The following is a 17616-nucleotide window of genomic DNA, read 5'->3' as shown; positions in this document are numbered from 1 at the left end:
TACTCAGGGGGAATACATAGCCTTAAATGCATGTATTCACTTTGAAAAAGATCATCAAGCTATACACTTAAGGTCTCTGCGCTTTACTATATATTTATTAAACTTCAATATTAAAAATTTAGAAAAATAGGAAATCATCCGATTTAAAAATTCACACTAAAATACAACAAATGAGTGATAACATTCAACTATATCTACCTTTTAAGAAAAAGGTATAGAAAAAAATGACTTTTGCCACACTTTCAAGTGAAATGCCAGTACAAACTGGAAAATTTCAGATGACCAATGTAGGAGAGTTTAGAAGACTTTCAAATGAAACTTAGACCAACCCATCTAGCAGAAGGTTATACAAAAAGTGCATTTTAGAGACACATTTGGGTGAAACAGAACTTAGAAAGGGAGGTATTGATGAATGATAAAAAGAAAGAGAAGACTAGGAAAAATAATGTCCAAATATATATTTTACAGTTTTATACTTAAACATGGTAAATAGACACCTACATGGTGTCAACTGCACTATTTCTAGGATAAGCCTCGGTAGAGGTCCCCTTCAGCTCTCAGTTGCCTTCTGATGTATAACCTCTAATTGATTTCCCTGTAATTCTATAGAGAGCATAATTCTTTATCATTCTTACCTTGCCTTCTTCCACGACTGGTTAGTTGATAGGTTCTCATGATTTTGAGGCTTATCTCAAGATTAGCCTTAGTTAAATATTATTATTTGTATCCACCTTTCTTTTAAAATGACTGTCCTGTCTGAACCAATCTACTTTGTTAAAGTAAGGTCTTGATCTTCTGCAGTTGAATTCTTCCTGGTCACCTGGGGACAAGGTCTCCTGTCATGGCCATCTAAGTGGAGACCACTAGTAGGCAAGTGGGCTTAGATACAGAGGCCTTGAGACTGTATCCCCAACGATCGGATACATGGCCTCTGGCTGATGTATTCTATAGAGTTACCCACACCTTGTTCTTCATTCAAGGATCTCTTGGGGGTTGGTTGTAATAAAGCCTTTACCCTGGCATGGCACTGAGGCTGTAAAAACCAATACACACAGTTCTTGCAAATTCTTCAGCCCATTGATCCTCACAACCAACCTGCAAGGGAGGCAAAGTTGGACCCGCATCAGCTCCATTTCACAAAGGAGGAAGCTGAGGCCCAGAGGTCCTGTGACTTGCCCAGGGTCACGCTGCTGTAGGTGACAGCTGGTATTCACACCAGGATCTTCTGACCCACTGACTAGAACTGTTTTTGTTTGTTCGCTTATTCTTGCCATAAGCACTGGGGAAGCCCTCATTTCATGGGTCAGACTGAGATTTTTTTAAAAAGGACCCAGGAAAAACAGCAGAGGGTGATACTCGCCTACAGGCAGAACCTCCAAAGACTCTGTGTATGTATAAATGTAGAGAGTCAGAAGGCAGCGAAACCACCTGCCTCAGGTTCTGAGCACAGCCCTGACTAATTCACTGAATGCACGTTGGCACCTGCAAATGAAGCAAAAAATGGTCCCGTACTTAGGAAAACATGTGTCTCTGGGGATAAAGACTAAGAGTTCTTGGTGCTGGGGTTTTAATTCAAGTTTCACCTCCAGCACCATCCACATGACACTATAGTTAGCAGTTGAACCTAAGCTTGGTCCAAAAGAGTTACCTGCATCCCTTACCTGCACACAATAAATACGATGATGTAAAAGAGCAAGCCAGTGGTCACCCAGAGCCCCCGGACCAGCCCCTGTCTCACTGTAGCGCTAGCAGCTGACCTTGGCCTCGAGGTCAAGGAGATGGAGGACCAGGGAGAAAGGCATGGTCCCCCCAGAGGGTCCCCAAGCATTTGGTATCTTGGTAGTGACGGCCGCCATGGCACTTCTGACCCAGGATCCTGCCAGGGTCAGAGAACACTGGCCCCGCCGCCTCCTGCAGCCCCTGGCTGGGGTCTCTGCCCAGGGAAGACCCCCTCATTCAGCTTCAACCAGGGGCCACCGAGCTGGAAGCAGTTACAAGAGGCCAAAACTAGAACTGCCCAGAGACAAGTGAACATATGCTCCCACTCTCACATCTCTCTCCACTTTCTAGTTCTGTGCCTCGGTTTCCTCTCCTGTAAAAGGGGTAATAATCTTCCCGTGGGGTCGTTTTCAGTATTAAATCAATTAATGCACATACAGCACTTAGTTCAGTGCCTACCACCTAGTTAGCGTTTAGCAAATGTTGATATGATGATGATGACATCAGCCAATCAAAATCCTGTCGGTGGCCATGGAGACAGGAGGCCAGCTCCCTGTCCTGCCACTAATCTGCAGTGTGACTTTGGCCCCAGTGTGTCACCCCGACCCCGCCCCCAGAGCCCGGCTTCCTCGGTTCTCAAAGGGGCCGAGCCAGGCATGCTTCCCCTTCAGCTGTCCCATTCAGAGGCCCGAGGAAGCCTCACTTCTCTGACCCCTGCAGAGGGGCTCTCCACCCACCAGGAATAGGGTCTCAGGCACGTGGAAATTAAACAGAGGGGCAAGAGGGCAAAGAAGGGCCACACATGCGGGGATTGCAACCCGGGTTCATTTGAAGCCTGAATTCAGTCACACGTTAAACCACTTAGGCTGTTTTTTCCTTTCCACCTCTTCGACCGTCACACAGGCCTGGCCTCTTGTTGACCAAGAATCCAGAGGAGGAAAGTGGCACTTATTTAACCGAGGGGGAGGGTGGAGCTGGTTTTTCCACAGCAAATATACTGGCTTTGTTTTTATTTTAGAAACACCAAGCTCCCCCCTCCACCCCCCGAGTATGGGGCAGTCCTCCCTTAGGGAACGAAGAGGCAGGGCCCCCGCAACCTGAGCTTGTGCTAACGGGAGCAGGCAGAGAATAAGAGGTTGGTGAGAGCCCAGGAGTAGAGAGCGTGTGGGGAGGGAAAAGTCACACCGAGTGCGGCCAGCAGGATTGACCCCTGACCCCTGACCTGACTTTCTAGACTTTTCTGCAGCCGCAGTGTCCAGCCTCTGCTCGTGCTGTCCCCTCTGGCTGAGCAGCCTCCCCACGCACAAACCCTGCCTGTCCTCAGGGACCAGGTTTAATGCCCCCCGCTCCGCCCCCGTCGCAATCTGGCAGGATCCATGTGCCACTTCCTCTGGGCCACTGGCAGGGTCCGGAGGTTATCTGTGTGCCTGCCCACCACCCCCATGGCTGCTGTCAGCTCCTTAAGGGCACACTCCAGGGGTTCTAAGTACAGCTCCTGGCACACCGTGGGGACTCGATGCATGTCTGTTGAATGAGCGAAGGATGCAGCTGGCCCAGGGGCCGGCAGAGCCTCGTATCTATACGCTCAGGTCCCAGGCACCCGCCTGCCCTCTGCTGCCCTCACCCAGCGCCCAGCGTGGTCCACTCTGCTCTGGTCTCTCCCTCTGGCTGAGCCCTGCCCTGCCCACCGGGACTTCGGCACATCCGGCCAGCCAACGGGGTTCTGCCTACGTGTCCCTCATCTTCTCTGCACTTTGAGACTCATTCTCTCTGGGGGGGAGTGGGGTGGCGACAAGCCGTAGAAGAGACGGTGACCCCCAGGTCTCAGGGCCCATAATTTTATATATCCGGCCTGACGCGGTCCCCAGATCTATCGCTTCACCATCAAGGCATTTGAGGCAGCCTTTCTGAGATGTCCTACAGCACAGGCCCCCAGGCCTGCTGGCTCTCCCTGAATCCCAGCTTTGTTCTGCAGTCAGAGCCTTGGCCTGGAGACCCGGTGCCCTGAGGCTGTCCGGGAAATCTGCATCCTAAATGTGGACTTTGTGTGAGAGGATGCACCCACCCTGGGGCTCCGCCCCACCCGCTCAGTTACATCTGTTCAGATGCAAAGGGTAATTACACTGTGCAGGCCATGAACTTGGAGAACTGAAAGGGGCTTCGGAGAACGCTGACTCGGAGTGTGGTCCCCAGACCAGTGGCAGCATCTGGGAGTCGGGTGACCAACCCCCTACTTCACCCAGGGTGGTCCAGGTTCAGCCCTGAAAGTCCAGCATTCCGAGAAATCCCTCAGTCCTGGGCAAATCAGATAGTTGGTCGTCCTGCCTGGGAGTCTGTTCTCCAGGGTCCCACCCCAGTCCTAATGAATCGGACACGCTGGGCTGAGCTGCCTGTGCCAACCAGCCCTCCAGATTCTGATGCTCCTGAGAACGGCTGCCCCGCCCCACGGATGGGAAAGCAGACACCCAGGGGAGGGGAGCTGCTTGCCCGAGCCCAGGAGACAGTGAAGGGACAGAGCCAGGAAGTGTCCAAAGTCAATCAGCCTGTTCGCAGCACAAAAAGGTACTAATAAGGACCAAACAAACTGCTGCGGTCAGTGGGCAGCGGGGTCTGGCACGCAAGGTGGGATGGCCGCCTCCAGGTAGGGTGGGATCCTGCTGAGCCCAGAGCACCTGGGGAAGCAACAAAGGGCTGAGGTTCCAGATTCAGGGGCGGGCCTGGGGAGGGGCGGGGGGGGGGCAGCAGGCCAGTTACAAGGCCAAAGAAGAGACGTCCTTGGCTGAAATGGGGCTCATGACTTTCCTCAGAGCTCGGGGAAAATGGTCCTGGAGGATGATCTGAAGCCCTGGTTCTTCCAGTCCCTTGGTGGGGGAGATGTGTTGGGGGAGATAAGGCCAGTCAGGCAGCTTGGGTTTGCTTTCCCCTCTCCAGGGGCTGCTGTGGCCATTCCCTCCCTCCTACCGCCACCCCCTCCGCCCCTCCCCTGATGAGATGCTCGTAATCACAGGGAAGGGCTGAGGAAAACGGGGGTGAAAGAAGGGCCAGGGGAGGAGAATACATTAGGACGGCTGCCTGCCAGGCCCCATCTGGAACCACTTGGGAGAAACGGGCTCTTCCCCCCCCCCCGGCCTTCAGCCCGTCCACCCATCCCCAGTCACTAGGCAGGAGGGTTTAGTGGTGGCTGGGAATCTTTCCCAGTGAAATGAGCATGCAAATCTCCCTTCTTTACAATGCAAAGACACTTCTCAACCTCAGCTAGGCCTTCTAGCTGCTTCCCTCGCTTTCTCATTTGAAAATATCTACCTTGGGTCTCCAGCCCCCCCAACTCCTGGATTCCTGACCCGAGTCCACCTCCGCAGATGCTGCTCTGGGAAAGGTGAGCCCTGCCGCGTTCTGTGATTGGCTGTCTCGGCAGCACGTGGTGCTGTGGCCGACCCCGCACTCGCCTGTTCTCCTCCGGCCCGCTCCCATGCACGTCAGTCTCCCCAAGGCTGATGAGGTCTTTTCTGCTCCTCCTCCTAGCTGTACACGTGGCCTGCCTGTCCGTGTCTGTCCCCTGCTCTCCATCCCGCTGCCCGGGCCTGGTTCAGACCCCACTGTCTCTTTCTTGGACATCCGCACCAACTGTACCAACTGCTTAACTGGTCCCCAAGCACCCAGTTGGCCGCAGCCCTGTTCTGCCCCTGCCAGGGAACTCTTTCTGAAATGCAGGTGTCATCAAGGGACTGCCTCACTGCGTGCTCTCCTGTGGTCCTCATCACTTTAGGACATGAGTCCAAGTTCTGGGGCTTAGCTGCTCGTGATCTGACCCCTCCCTACCTGTACACTTCTCACCCCTCCATTTTAAAACCTGCATCAGTTGGCCCCAAAGTGGAGACAGACTATCTACTTAGAATTCCTCTTCCTAATTATTTTCATCTTAAAAAAAAAAAGCAAAATTAAGCTTTGATGATGTTTGCCATATAGATCTATAATAGTACATGAATAAAATTTATAAATAAACATACATATTTATGGGGTGTGCTCAAAACATTTTAGTGATGGAGTGTACAGTTAAAAGAGCTTGGGGGCCACTGCCCAACATCACCACCCGTCTTACTGCCCCATCCTCAGTGCCCCTGCTCGCATGCTCTGGCAAACCTTTGTACCCACCACTCCATCTACCACGTCAGGGTGAAGTTAGCTATGGGTAATAGAATATTCAACCATGTACCTTAAAGAAGCTACAAGTTTTTTTGTTCTCTCATATAAACTAAGCCTGGAGGTGAGCAACCCATGGATGGTGCGGCAACTCCAAAATCATCTGAGATCCAGGCTCTTTGAACTCATTGCTCTATACTTTTCAAATCATGCTTTCCAGCTCATGCCTCAAAATGGCTGCTCGAGCTCCAGCCATTACATCAGCATTCCAACCAACTAGAAGAAGAAAGGGGTGCAGAGAGACATGCCTCTCCTCACTTTAAGGATATTTCTGATTATTAGAGATAAAGAATGACATTTACTAATGATAAAGAGATCCACCAGGATGATATCACAACTCCAAATCTATATGTACTACCTAAAATAGCTGCAAAATACATGCAGCAAAAATGAAGAGTTAACCAACAGTATAGCACAGGAAACTATACTCCATATCTTGTAATAGCCTGTAATGGAAAAGAATCTGAAAAAGAATATATAACTGAATCACTTAGCTATACACCTGAAACTAACGCAACATTGTAAATCAACTGTATTTCAATAAAAATTTTTTTAAAAGAAAAAAGTGAACAGAGTTAAAGGATGGATATACAAATTCATGGTCCTAGTGGGAGTCTGATATACTTTTTTTTCAATATAGGCAGTAGAACAAGCAGACATGAAATCAGCGAGGATGTCACTGTGAAAAGTGCAGTTACCAAATTTAACCTGATTGACGCCCATAGAACTCTGCCCCCTACAGTGACAGGATTCACCTTCTCAAACGCACACGAAACATACATCCAAAGATGATACCTTAAGTTGCATACACTGCTTCTGCTTCCGTGCCTTTTGCGAGCAGTTAATCCTGGCTGTACCCAGTAGGAAGAGAGGCTGGGAAGTGTCTGCTCCAGGGGGCCAAGTACCCAACTAAAATGGGGGATTCCTGTCCTAATCTAGAGGGGAGAACAGGTATTAAGGAAGTCAGCAACCTCGGTCCTCCTTGCTCCCTTCCCTGGCAGCTCTGGTCCTGAGAGCACTGCATGGTGGGTAAGAGCTTGGGCTGAGTCAGAAGCTCCTCGTTCTGTTTGGGCTTTGCCACTTACTTGCTCTGTGACTTGGGCAGCTTATTTAACCTGTCGGAGCTTCAGTTTCCTTATCTTGCAAAAGGAATGGGAATAACCCTACTTCATAGGGCTCTTGGGAAGCTGGAACAAGATCACCCGTGTAAAGCACTTAATCCTGGCCTTGGCACGTAATAAGTGCTCAGTAAGTGTTAGCTGCACAGAGAAATTAAGTAACTTGCCCAAGGTCACACAGCTGGGAAATGACAAGGCTAGGTTTCACATCCAGGCATCTGGCTCCAAGCTGGTTCTGACACTTCCTCGGGGGCCTCTGCCAGCCCTAGCATAGGGCCCCACATATGGTAGGGTCCTATGTAAGGAGCACAGAACAGAGGGTTAGGAAACCATTAGCCATGTGACTTGAGAGAGGTCATTTGAAAATGAGTCTTAACTCAGACATGTATTAATTTCCTCATTCCTTCTGCAGAAGGTTGGATTAAGTGAGTCCAGAGGTTTTTGCTGACCGTGACATTCCACAGCACCGGGGGCTTCTGTCTTCTCTACCCCTCAGGGCTGAAACTTTACCATTAGAAATGTGTTTCTTTTGTTAAATCCTGTCATCTGCCTGAACTCTTTTAAAAATAGTTTCCTTTAGAGGGTCCTGACCCCTTGGTTTGCAGGTCTAGAGAAGGTTCTGGTGCATGAGTACAGTGGGCCCCAGCTGGGAGGGGAGGACGAGGCAAAGGGAGAAGAGAATGCAGACAGGAGGGGCTGGGCCCCAAACAAACGGTCAGCTTACCAATGGCCCTGGTGGCCCAGAGGGTCCCTCGTCAGGACCTTGTGCACAATGACCGTGTAATAGCTCCCGGTCCAGTCGCCTGGCCGACCCCATCTAGCACCGCTTTTTACACTTTTTTTATAGGGCTTCCTTTTTTCTCCTTCTGTATTTTTTCCACCACCCTAACTCTCAGACTAAATCGGAGAAAAATGGGTTTTGTCTTTTTTTACCAAGAAGACAAAGTCTTAAATTACCTTCTTCAAGGTCTGCAAATAGAAATCCCAAATAAGACAGCCACCTCTTCTTTTCTGTCTTCCTCTCACCCTGTCTCAGGAGCCCATGAGCTTGAAATAAAACTCAGCACGGTGGCTCCAGGGGAAGTAATCTGGGCCCGGCCGGCACCAGCCGCGGAAGGGGGGCAGGGCAGTGGCGGGAGGGCCCAAGCAGACACTGGTGGGAATGGAGGAGAGGGAGATGGAGGTGGGCAGAACCAAGGCCTGCTTGCTCTGGGCCTGGAATAAACGAGGGCCCCCTAAAGGGGACGGTTCCTCAAGGAGCAGCTACGCTCTGAGCGTCAGAGCGTGTGTGTTGGGGGGAGCCCAGGGAATGAGAAGCCCGAGGAGAGACCTCGGAGGCTGCTTTGGGATTTAGATGCAAACAGGATCACCGGGCACGTGAACCCCCATCTTCTCATCCCACTGACGCCACGGTTCCCAGAGAGCCCACCAGCGGGCATCGGGACAAGGGGAAGGAGCATGGTTCTGGGGCAAAGACTAGGAATTTTAGGGCTGGCGCTCTGGGTTCTAACCCCTGCCCCATGTAATAATAATAGCCAACCGTATAGAGCACTTACTCCGTGCCAGGGACGGTGGTCAACACCTCACGTAGATCATCCCATTTCATCTGCAAGACAACCCTGCCACGTGGGCATCATTATTCTCTCCAGTACAGATGAGGACACGGAGGACGAGAGGTTACGTAACTACCCACATTCTCACATACCTTGTGACAGATCAGGGTTTAAACCCAGGGAGCCAGACTCCAGATCTTGTCATCCTACTGCCAAACCACTCGGTCTACCGACCTGCTTCCTCCTTTGGAAAGTCGAGGTGCTGGGGACAGGCGGGGTGGCCTGGGGATCATCGAGGTCCTTTCCAGCACAGATGCTCTGATTTGGGGCTCATGCCTCACCTACACATGCAGAGGTCCTGTTCAAATGATACAGGATTCCACCGCAAGGCAGGCACGCCGAGTGTGTGTGTGTGTGTGTGTGTGTGTGTGCAGGACAGGTGAACTTGTGTCCTGCCACCCTGCTAAGACAGGGGAGAACACAATAGCACAGTGCAAAGTCTGTAGGAAGACTTGCAGGTTAGTCCTGCATCAGAAGGGCCAAACCAAGATCCACAGGGCTAGAAAATTCTGCGTGGTTCACCTCCATTGTGTGTCCAATGACCTTGGCGTTTCCCTGCTCTTTGCTTGGGGTTGCACACCCCCAGTCTGAGAGTCCCCGGCCAGACAGGCTAGGACGCCCTTTGAAGGGAACCTCGCCTGGCTCTGGGTGGGCGAGGCCGTCTCCATGGACCCCTGGCCACACGTGTGTCTTCTTTGCAGGCCCAGCAACATGGCCCATTACAAGGTCGAGCAGGACGACTGGCTGACCGTCTACTTGAAGTATTTACTCGCCGTCTTTAACTTCTTCTTCTGGGTAAGTGAACCCGGCGCGCGCCACCCGCTTCTCCAGCACCGCGTGAGCCAAGCCGTCTTTGCTTTTTGTGAGTCATCGCTCTGGAGCTGATTTTTTCCAAATCAAAGACCACCCGTGGGCAAACTCTGCCTACTTGAAAGCAAATGTGTACATTTGCTACTGAGCGGGAACAGAAGACCCGGCTTGCAGGCTGGCGTGGAATCCGTACCGCCCAGCATCCGGGCATCGCAGTGAGCTTGCGTCCCGGCCTCGGTCCGCGAGGTCTGGCTCTTCCTCCCCCGCTAACTGGCGGCTCCAGTGCCTGGTGGGAAATGTGACGGCCTCAAATAACTGCTTGTTTTCCTCCGAAGCCCATTTGCCTTTCATGATTCACGTTCTCCAGGCCCGAGGCAGAGAAACATAAGTCCTGGGGGGCCCAGGGCTGCCTCTGTACATCGGGAATGGTCTCTGTAGCGACTCCCCCCCGGGGAAACCACCCGGGCTAGGTCATCCAGGAAGAAAAGAGTCTGTCCACGTGAGGCAATTATCCAGGTAATTGGTAGCAGAATACCATCAGGTCCCAAAAGAGCCAGACACTGGAATGAGTCTGGAGAGGCAGAAGAGGGCTAACGGTGCAGGCGCTGCCGTCAGCAGACCGGCTCTGCTGTAGGCAACTCACCTACGCTGGCTGAGCCTGTGTCCCCAGTTAAACGAAAGCTATTTGGCAATGACCAACCCGCTTTTTTGCCTAATATAACTTCCTTGTTCCCATCCCTTCTGCCTAGAAAAGTCTTTCGTTTTGTATGGCTCTCGGAGTTCCTTCGCATCTGCTAGATGGGATGCTGCCTGATTCAAATCGAGTTTTGTTCAGATCAACTTAACATTTTTAATGTGCCTCAGTTTATCTTTTATTTTTTAAATTTATTTATTTATTTATGGCTGTGTTGGGTCTTCGTTGCTGCGCGCGGGCTTTCTCTAGTTGCGGCGAGTGGGGGCTACTCTTTGTTGCGGTGCGCGGGCTTCTTATCCTGGTGGCTTCTCTTGTTGTGGAGCATGGGCTGTTGGTGCGCGGGCTCAGTAGTTGTGGCTCGCGGGCTCTAGAGCATAGGCTCAGTAGTTGTGGCACACGGGCTTAGTTGCTCCGCGGCATGTGGGATCTTCCCGGACCAGGGCTCGAACCCGTGTCCCCTGAATTGGCAGGTGGATTCTTAACCACTGCGACACCAGGGAGGTCCCTCAGTTTATCTGTTAATAGTGTATTTCACAGATGCCCTGAAATGGTGTATGTGACGTGCTTAATTCTGTCTCTGCACACAGAAGGCATTCAATAAATGCAGTATTTTGGATATATTAGATGTAGAAGGCCCGAAAATGCCACCAGATCAACCTGCTGGTAAGGCAGGGCTGAGTTTCCTGGTTGCCATGGCAAAGGATGCACTCCCAGAAGCCTCTCAGAAAGGCGGAGGCAAAGATGGGCTATGTTTGCCTTTTCAGAGTCTTCCAGTAAGATTAATGAAATTGCTTAATACTGGGAAGGATCATGGTGTAGTAGTTAAGGATTGGTACACACAGCAAGGCAAGGGTTTAGAAGAGTCTTGGAGAGGAGACATACAATGCTATCTATTCAGAAGTTAAACAATCTGATGTTTGCTTAAATGCTTTTTGCAAAGTTCCTGAAACGAACAATGAACTTGTTTTATTTGCAACTTTTCTCTTCCTGGGCAAGTGTTTCCTGGAATAGGGAAGTTGTGTAGATGAAGACAGTGGAATAATAAAACCACAGTGATATGATCAGGTCATTGTGTGGGCGTAGATAGTTTCGATTCTCAGAGAGAAATCCAGCGGGGTGTTCAAGATTCTCGCTGAGGGAGGATTTTTTAAAAATACAGTAAGTCCCCTACATACGAACGAGTTCCGTTCCGAGAGCGCATTCATAAGTCCAGTTTGTTCGTAAGTCCAACAGAGTTAGCCTAGGTACCCAACACGATCAGCTATATAGTACTGAACTGTTATAGGTTTATAACACTTTTCACACAAATAATACATAAAAACAAACACAAAAAAATAAAGAACATTTTTAATCTTACAATACAGTACCTTGAAAAGTACAGTAGTCCAGCACAACAGCTGGCACACAGGGGCTGGCATCAAGTGAACAGGCAAGAAGAGTTACTGACTGGAGGAGGGAGAGGAGGTGGGAGATGGTCGAGCTGAAGGATCGTCAGCAATAGGAGACAGAGGGCAAGCTGCAGTTTCACTGATGCATGACGTGGATGGCACAGGTTCTGGTTCCTTGCTAGAACCAGATGCACGTTTGCATCTTTGAAAGCTTGCACCTTGAAGGTTTGTACGTAGGGGACTTACTGTAATAAGTGTGCTTTTCCCACTCATAAAGTTTTATGTATCCACTAATAATCGATAAAATACTAAAAAATATAAGTAAGAAAAAAAATGGCCCATATCTCAGGGTATTAGGCTCCTAGGGTGCTGTAACAAAGGAGCATAAATTGAGTTGCTTAAGACAACAGAAATGTATTGTCTCACAGCTCTGGAGGCCAAAATCAAGTCCGAAACAAGTGTCAGCAGGGCCGTGCTCCCTCTGAGACTCTAGGTAGGACCTTCGTTGCCTCTTGCAAGTGCCTGGTGGTGGCGGGCATCGTGGAGTCCTTGGCTTTTGACTGCGTCTTTCCAGTCTCTGCCTCTGTCATCACATGCTGTCCTTCCTGTGTGTCTCCATCCTTACACAGCATTTTCTTCTTCTTGTAAGGACCCACTCATATATAGGATTAGGGCCCATCCTAATGACTTTACCCTAATTAATTACATCTGCAAAGATCTTATTTCCAAATAAGGTCACATTCACAGGTACTGGGGTTAGGACTTTAACAAATCTTCTTGGGGACACAATTCAACCCATGATACTGTCTGCCCAGAAATGACCACTGTGGACATCCCTTCTAGACTTTGCCCTGATCAGGACAACAGATGGTGGTGACCTGCATTGCGGGGGTGACAGCGAGCATTGAAATACTTGGGGAGAGTCAAGGGATTTAGGAAGCAAAATTGACAAGATTTGGTCATTAATCAGATGCGGTCGAGAGGGCAGAGGTGTCTGGAATATGTAAGTCCATCCCCGCAGCGGGAGCCCAGGAAGGCAAGCAGCGTGGGGTCAGATGGCGAGGTCAGACGTCGGCGTGGTGCGTTTGAGTTGCCAGGAGACCATCTGAGCAGAGATGCCCGGTGAGAGAAGTCAGCTCAGGGGTCTGGGTCTCAGATGGGCATCGTCTCCACCCCCATGGTGGCTGCAGCCACGGGATTGGGTGAGAACCCCAGGGAGAGCATGGGAGCTGAGAAGTCAGGCAAGAGAGAGACGTGGGAGTCCCAGATATCAGGGGTGCGTCCAGGGTCCACAGTGTCCCCGTTTGCCCTGTCTAAACCAGGAGAGACCGGCGCGCTGGACCGAGTGGTCACCCCGGGGGTGGGGTGGGGGGGAGCAGGCAGAGCCGAGGCGGGGGAACCAGGAAGACAGTGTCCCAGAAGCAGGAGATGGGGGAGTCGAGCGTGTTAAAGGGAGAGGACACTCCACGCATCTTAAGGCCCGGCAGTGGCCGCACAGAGGTCAGTGGATGCCATGGTGGGAGCGCTCTCAGGAGAGTAGTGGGCAGGGGGGTCGAGGGAGAGGGCACTCAGTGTAGACAACACCCGCTGGGCACCCGGAGCAGAGGAGGCTTATCGTGAGTTGCTCAGCCCAAGACCCTGACCGTGCACGGGGGCCTGGGAGGGGGAGCGGGCAGCAGGCGTGGTGACCACCCGTGGGGTCCCTTCCACCTGAGCGGACCTGGGGTCTGTCAGGCAGATGGGCAGCAAGTGTGTCAGCCCAGCAACTCCCCATACAGACCTCCCTGCTTTGAGTTGAAAATACCCCTGCCGGGGGGCCTGGCTGGATGCGGCCCAGCTTCCAGGGACCTACTCACCCAAGCCTCCTCCCCACATGGGGCATGGTCGGTTTCGATGGTCCAAGCCTCGGGGTCCCAGCATCCATCCCCTGAGCCCCCTGTGACCTCCTCAGTAGACATGGGGCAGACCCCCGGCCCATCTCCTCCCGCGGCAGAGCACAGCCTCGCACATTTGTCAGCGCACAGCCCCTGGGAATTTTCAAGACTTCCCCAGGGAGGGGGTCTTGTCCACGAGGATCCCTCCCGCACACCCTGGAGTCCAGCTGCTGGTCCTCCCCGCTGAGCCTCTCTTATAAGACTCGCGGCAGAGCCAGTGTCTGCGCTGTGGATGGTCCCCACCTCTTCCCCCTTCCCTGTAGAATCTATGCAGAGCAACAGGGAGGGTCCCCAAAGAGCCCCCATCTGCTGCCCACTGAGGCCCCTCCCAGTGCCCCCCCCCCGCGCAGACACGGAAGGTGACCTGGACGGCAGAGGCAGGTTGATTGGGTGAACACTCACGCTTCCTTTCTCCCCGGAACAGCGGTCCTTCCCCGTACATCACCTTGCTACGCCATCCAAATCCAGCACAGAGAGGATAGGGAAGCCCAGGTCCTCCCTGCGGGGTCGCGATGCCTGGCATCTGAGAGGTACTGCTGAATAAAGACCTTCCGTGGATTATCGCCTGCGATCCGATCCGCAGGTCAACCCCGGTGGTTGTATCACTGATATCCTCATGTTACAGACAGGGAGCAGACACACCCAGCTCGGAATCCTGCCCAAGGCCTTGTCGTGGTGATAAGGAAAGCTGGTGCTAACATCCAGGTAGTCTGGTCAGCGATAATTGAAAATCTATTCCATGGCATTTATTAAGCATGTGCTAAGTGCCAAGCCCTGTTGCGGACACTTGGGATACATCCGTGGACAAAGCTCCCAGCATCCGTGGAGCTTTCTGTTGGAGGCCTTCCCTGGGCTGTGCTTCCACCCACATCCTCCCAGCGCCCCGAGGCTGTGAACGGCTCTACGAGAGCCCCGTGTTACCAAGGTGGAAGCAATCTGCCTGAAGCCCCAGAGCTGGAGGCCCCCGCTCTCTGACCCCTAAGCCGGTGTGCCTGGCCATCAGCTCTGACGTTACCCGCTGCCTCCAGCTCTGAGTCCTGCACTTTCCCAGTGTCCCGGGTGCCGGGAAAACTTGGGCTCAAGTTCAGGCTCAAACTGAGACCCCATTGTCTATTTGCCATGGAAGATTAGGTGCTGTGGACTGAATTGTGACCCATAGGGATTCATATGTCGAAGCCCTAACCCTCAATGTGATTGTATTTGGAGACAAGGCGTTTAGGAGGTAATTAAGGTTAAATGAAGTCACAAGGGTGAGGTCCTAATCTGATGGGATTGGCCTTACAAGTAGAGGAAGAGAGCTCTCTCTCTAAGCCTGCCCAGAGGAAAGGCCATGAGGACACAGTGAGGAGACAGCTGTCGTCTGTAAGCAAAGAAGGTCCTCACCAAAACTGAATCAGCCAGCACCTTATTTGGAGGACTTCCAGCCTCCAGAACCATGAGAAATAGAAATAAATTTCTGTTGTTTAAGCTGCTCTGCTATGGCGTTTTATTAGGGCAACCTTGAGCAGACTAAAACATTAGGCAAATCACTTAATCTCACTGAGCTTCACGTTTTTCATACGTTAAACGGGAATGTCAGTACCTGTAAGAATTAAAGATGAGTATTTAGAAAAACATTTCGCACAGTGTCTGGCACACACCTACCTGGGGCTTAGCTGTTATGCACAGCTATTATGATTAGACTAAGGGGCACGCCTCATCTCTAACAGCTTTCTATGTGCATAGCTCTGGCTTGGAGGCTTTGGGGATCATGACCCATATAAGAAATTCATGGAAGCATAAGAATTACTCACATGAAGCGTCATTCACGAAGCTAAGCTTACTCTTACCATGTGCAGTGCACTCTGACGCTTTCTCCTCTATAGCGTGGTGGTTTGGTTTGGTTTGGTTTCTTAGCGCAGGTTACCACCCACCAAGTTTAGCTCACAGCCCTAAATGGTTACATCCCAAAGTTTGAAACACCCAGAGCAGTGGGATGGGGGGAGCAGCACCCCCTCCACCCCCAGGTGGGCAGGATTCAGGTGCCAGTCGTGCAGTGCAAGGTCTCGATGAGACTTTAAACCCAGTCTCCACCAGCTGCCACCATAGCACAATTTGAGGGTTATAAATCATCTCACACTCCAAAATGATTCTACAAGCACTCTGTAATTATCTTCACTCCCATTCTGTAGATGATAAAACTTCAGCTGAGATGACTGGCAGAGTTCTAGGTCAAGTCTGGGTTTTCTGACTCTGCGTCTGGTGCCCTTCCCATCTCCATAGACCACTGACTCGTAACCACAGCCTTAGACCCACCACTCTGATGCCTACTTGGACTCCAGAATGTCCCCAGGAGTCAGGGTTGAACCTGGATTAGGACGTTTTGATGGTGTGGACAGTTCAGACACGCAGAGCATGAAGAATATCAGCAGAGCTGAAGTATAGCGTCACAATACACACCCGCAGCCTGTATCGAAGCTCGGCCCCACCTCTGGACCCCTACCCCCTACTCAACCCATGCCTGTCCCCCATCCTTCACCATCACCCGGCCCCTGACTCCCACCTCACCCCCACCGTGCAGTTCGACTAATGCAGAGTTGAACATGACCATCTCACTGGGCAGGGGTGGCTCCCTTGGATACAGCTCTGGGTCAGGAACCAAAAATGCCAAAGCTTTCATGACCCTAAGAAAAGAAAATGTGACCCAAGCTTCCTATGCAGCCGCCTAGGAAATGCTTTACCTCCCCCTCCCATTTGCTACACGGATCCCTACAGCTCCCATCACCCCTGCAGTGTTGTCCTCTAATGGATTATTTTAATTAGCTCCTTGGCAGTGTTAATAATCAAAACTTTTCCAACCTCCCAGGAGCTACGCAGGCGGAGGACAGGGCTGGTTCTAACTGGGTGAACACTCGTCCAGCCCCCAGTCCTTCCCAGTCCAGCTGGTGCTTGGCACCTGGAGGCCCCCGGCAAACGCTTAGGGGAGTGGACTGCACCACCACCTGTGCGATCTCCGCCCCCTCCCCGTGCCACGGGCACCCCGGCACTGCGGGCAGAGAGCACTCCTGCCCCGGGGTCCTCCCATATTGGGAGCCCCAGCGTCCTGGGCCTGCTCCACTGGCCGGTCCCCTCCCCGATCCCAGCCCAGAAACCATTCAGCAGCCTGATGAGGAGAGGAAAACCCTGCAATGACTTTTACACTCTGCCTGCTTTCCTCTGGGTCTGCAGCCTTAGGTCTCTCAAGACTCAGTGTGCGCGGCCGCTCAGGCTAATCCTTCTCCCCATGATGACAAGCAACTTTTTGGCCATGCTTCTTCTCTGTAAATGGGCCGTTCCTAAAATTACACGGCCTGGGTGACCTGCCCGCCCCTCCCGGCCTACCTGTGTCCTGGTTGGTAAGAAGGCCAGCTTCACCCTCTGCAGGGTTTTCTGGCTGATTGGCTACAGGCTATGGTTTTGAAAAATGTACTCAATATTCCAAAGAAATCCAACCCAGTTTCTGTAAAGAGCCAAATACTGTTGATTCAACTCTATGCAAATAGCCGTTGCACAGCTCAGCAGGGTCATTTGGCTCCGGCCCCAATAGGTCTTCCGCAGGGCCTCTTCCACGGCTCTTTCTGCTGACACGGCATCTCCGAACCGCTTGACGAAAGCCATGAGCATCTTGCTGGAGGTGTATTGGCAGATGGTCGTGGGGCATGTCACCCATGCGGAAGACCTCAGAGCTTCTCATCCGGCCATTTTACAGATGAAGAAACTGAGGCTTCCAGAGGCGAAATGTCTGCACAGTCACACACTTAGTCAGGGGCATGGCCAGGGCTGGGACCCAAGCCCACTGACACCTTCCCTCCCAAGACTCCCTCTGGTGATCCGTCCCGACGTTGGGCAGCTTTGACTTCTCCTGTCCAAAGGAAAGATCGTTTTCTAAAGAGCCAACTGGGTCCCAAGCAGGACACCCCCCGAAGGACTTGAAACGCTCTTGCTCCCGATGGCAAATCCCACTGGGTGTCCCCAGCAGACGCTATGTGACACCCCAGGGGAGGTTTGGGGGCCCCATTGACTCGGACTCGCCTCCTGATTTCTTCTGCACATCAGAACCAGTGTGAATTTGTTGCTTTCCAGACCTTAATCAGGACGGTGTGTCCGCCCAGACCCTCCCCT

At 51.9% G+C, this 17616-nt stretch overlaps 1 protein-coding gene across 4 annotated transcripts in view; it reads left to right on the top strand.

Annotated features, from left to right (window-relative positions):
• TSPAN11 (tetraspanin 11) overlaps nt 1-17616 on the top strand; it is a 64149-nt gene that overhangs the window by 17851 nt on the left and 28682 nt on the right. For all 4 annotated transcript variants that reach the window (XM_082350150.1, XM_082350149.1, XM_082350151.1 and 1 more), the window contains one exon: nt 9352-9445. In XM_082350150.1, the coding sequence (XP_082206276.1) occupies nt 9362-9445 (84 nt within the window). In that variant the 5' untranslated portion in view covers nt 9352-9361. The remainder of the gene's footprint in view (nt 1-9351; nt 9446-17616) is intronic.

The sequence above is a fragment of the Balaenoptera borealis genome (assembly GCF_965194805.1).
Source record: "Balaenoptera borealis genome assembly, chromosome: 13".
Classification (NCBI taxonomy): domain Eukaryota; kingdom Metazoa; phylum Chordata; class Mammalia; order Artiodactyla; family Balaenopteridae; genus Balaenoptera; species Balaenoptera borealis.
Note: the sequence above shows the minus strand (reverse complement) of the source record. Positions and strands in the feature narration are given on the sequence as shown.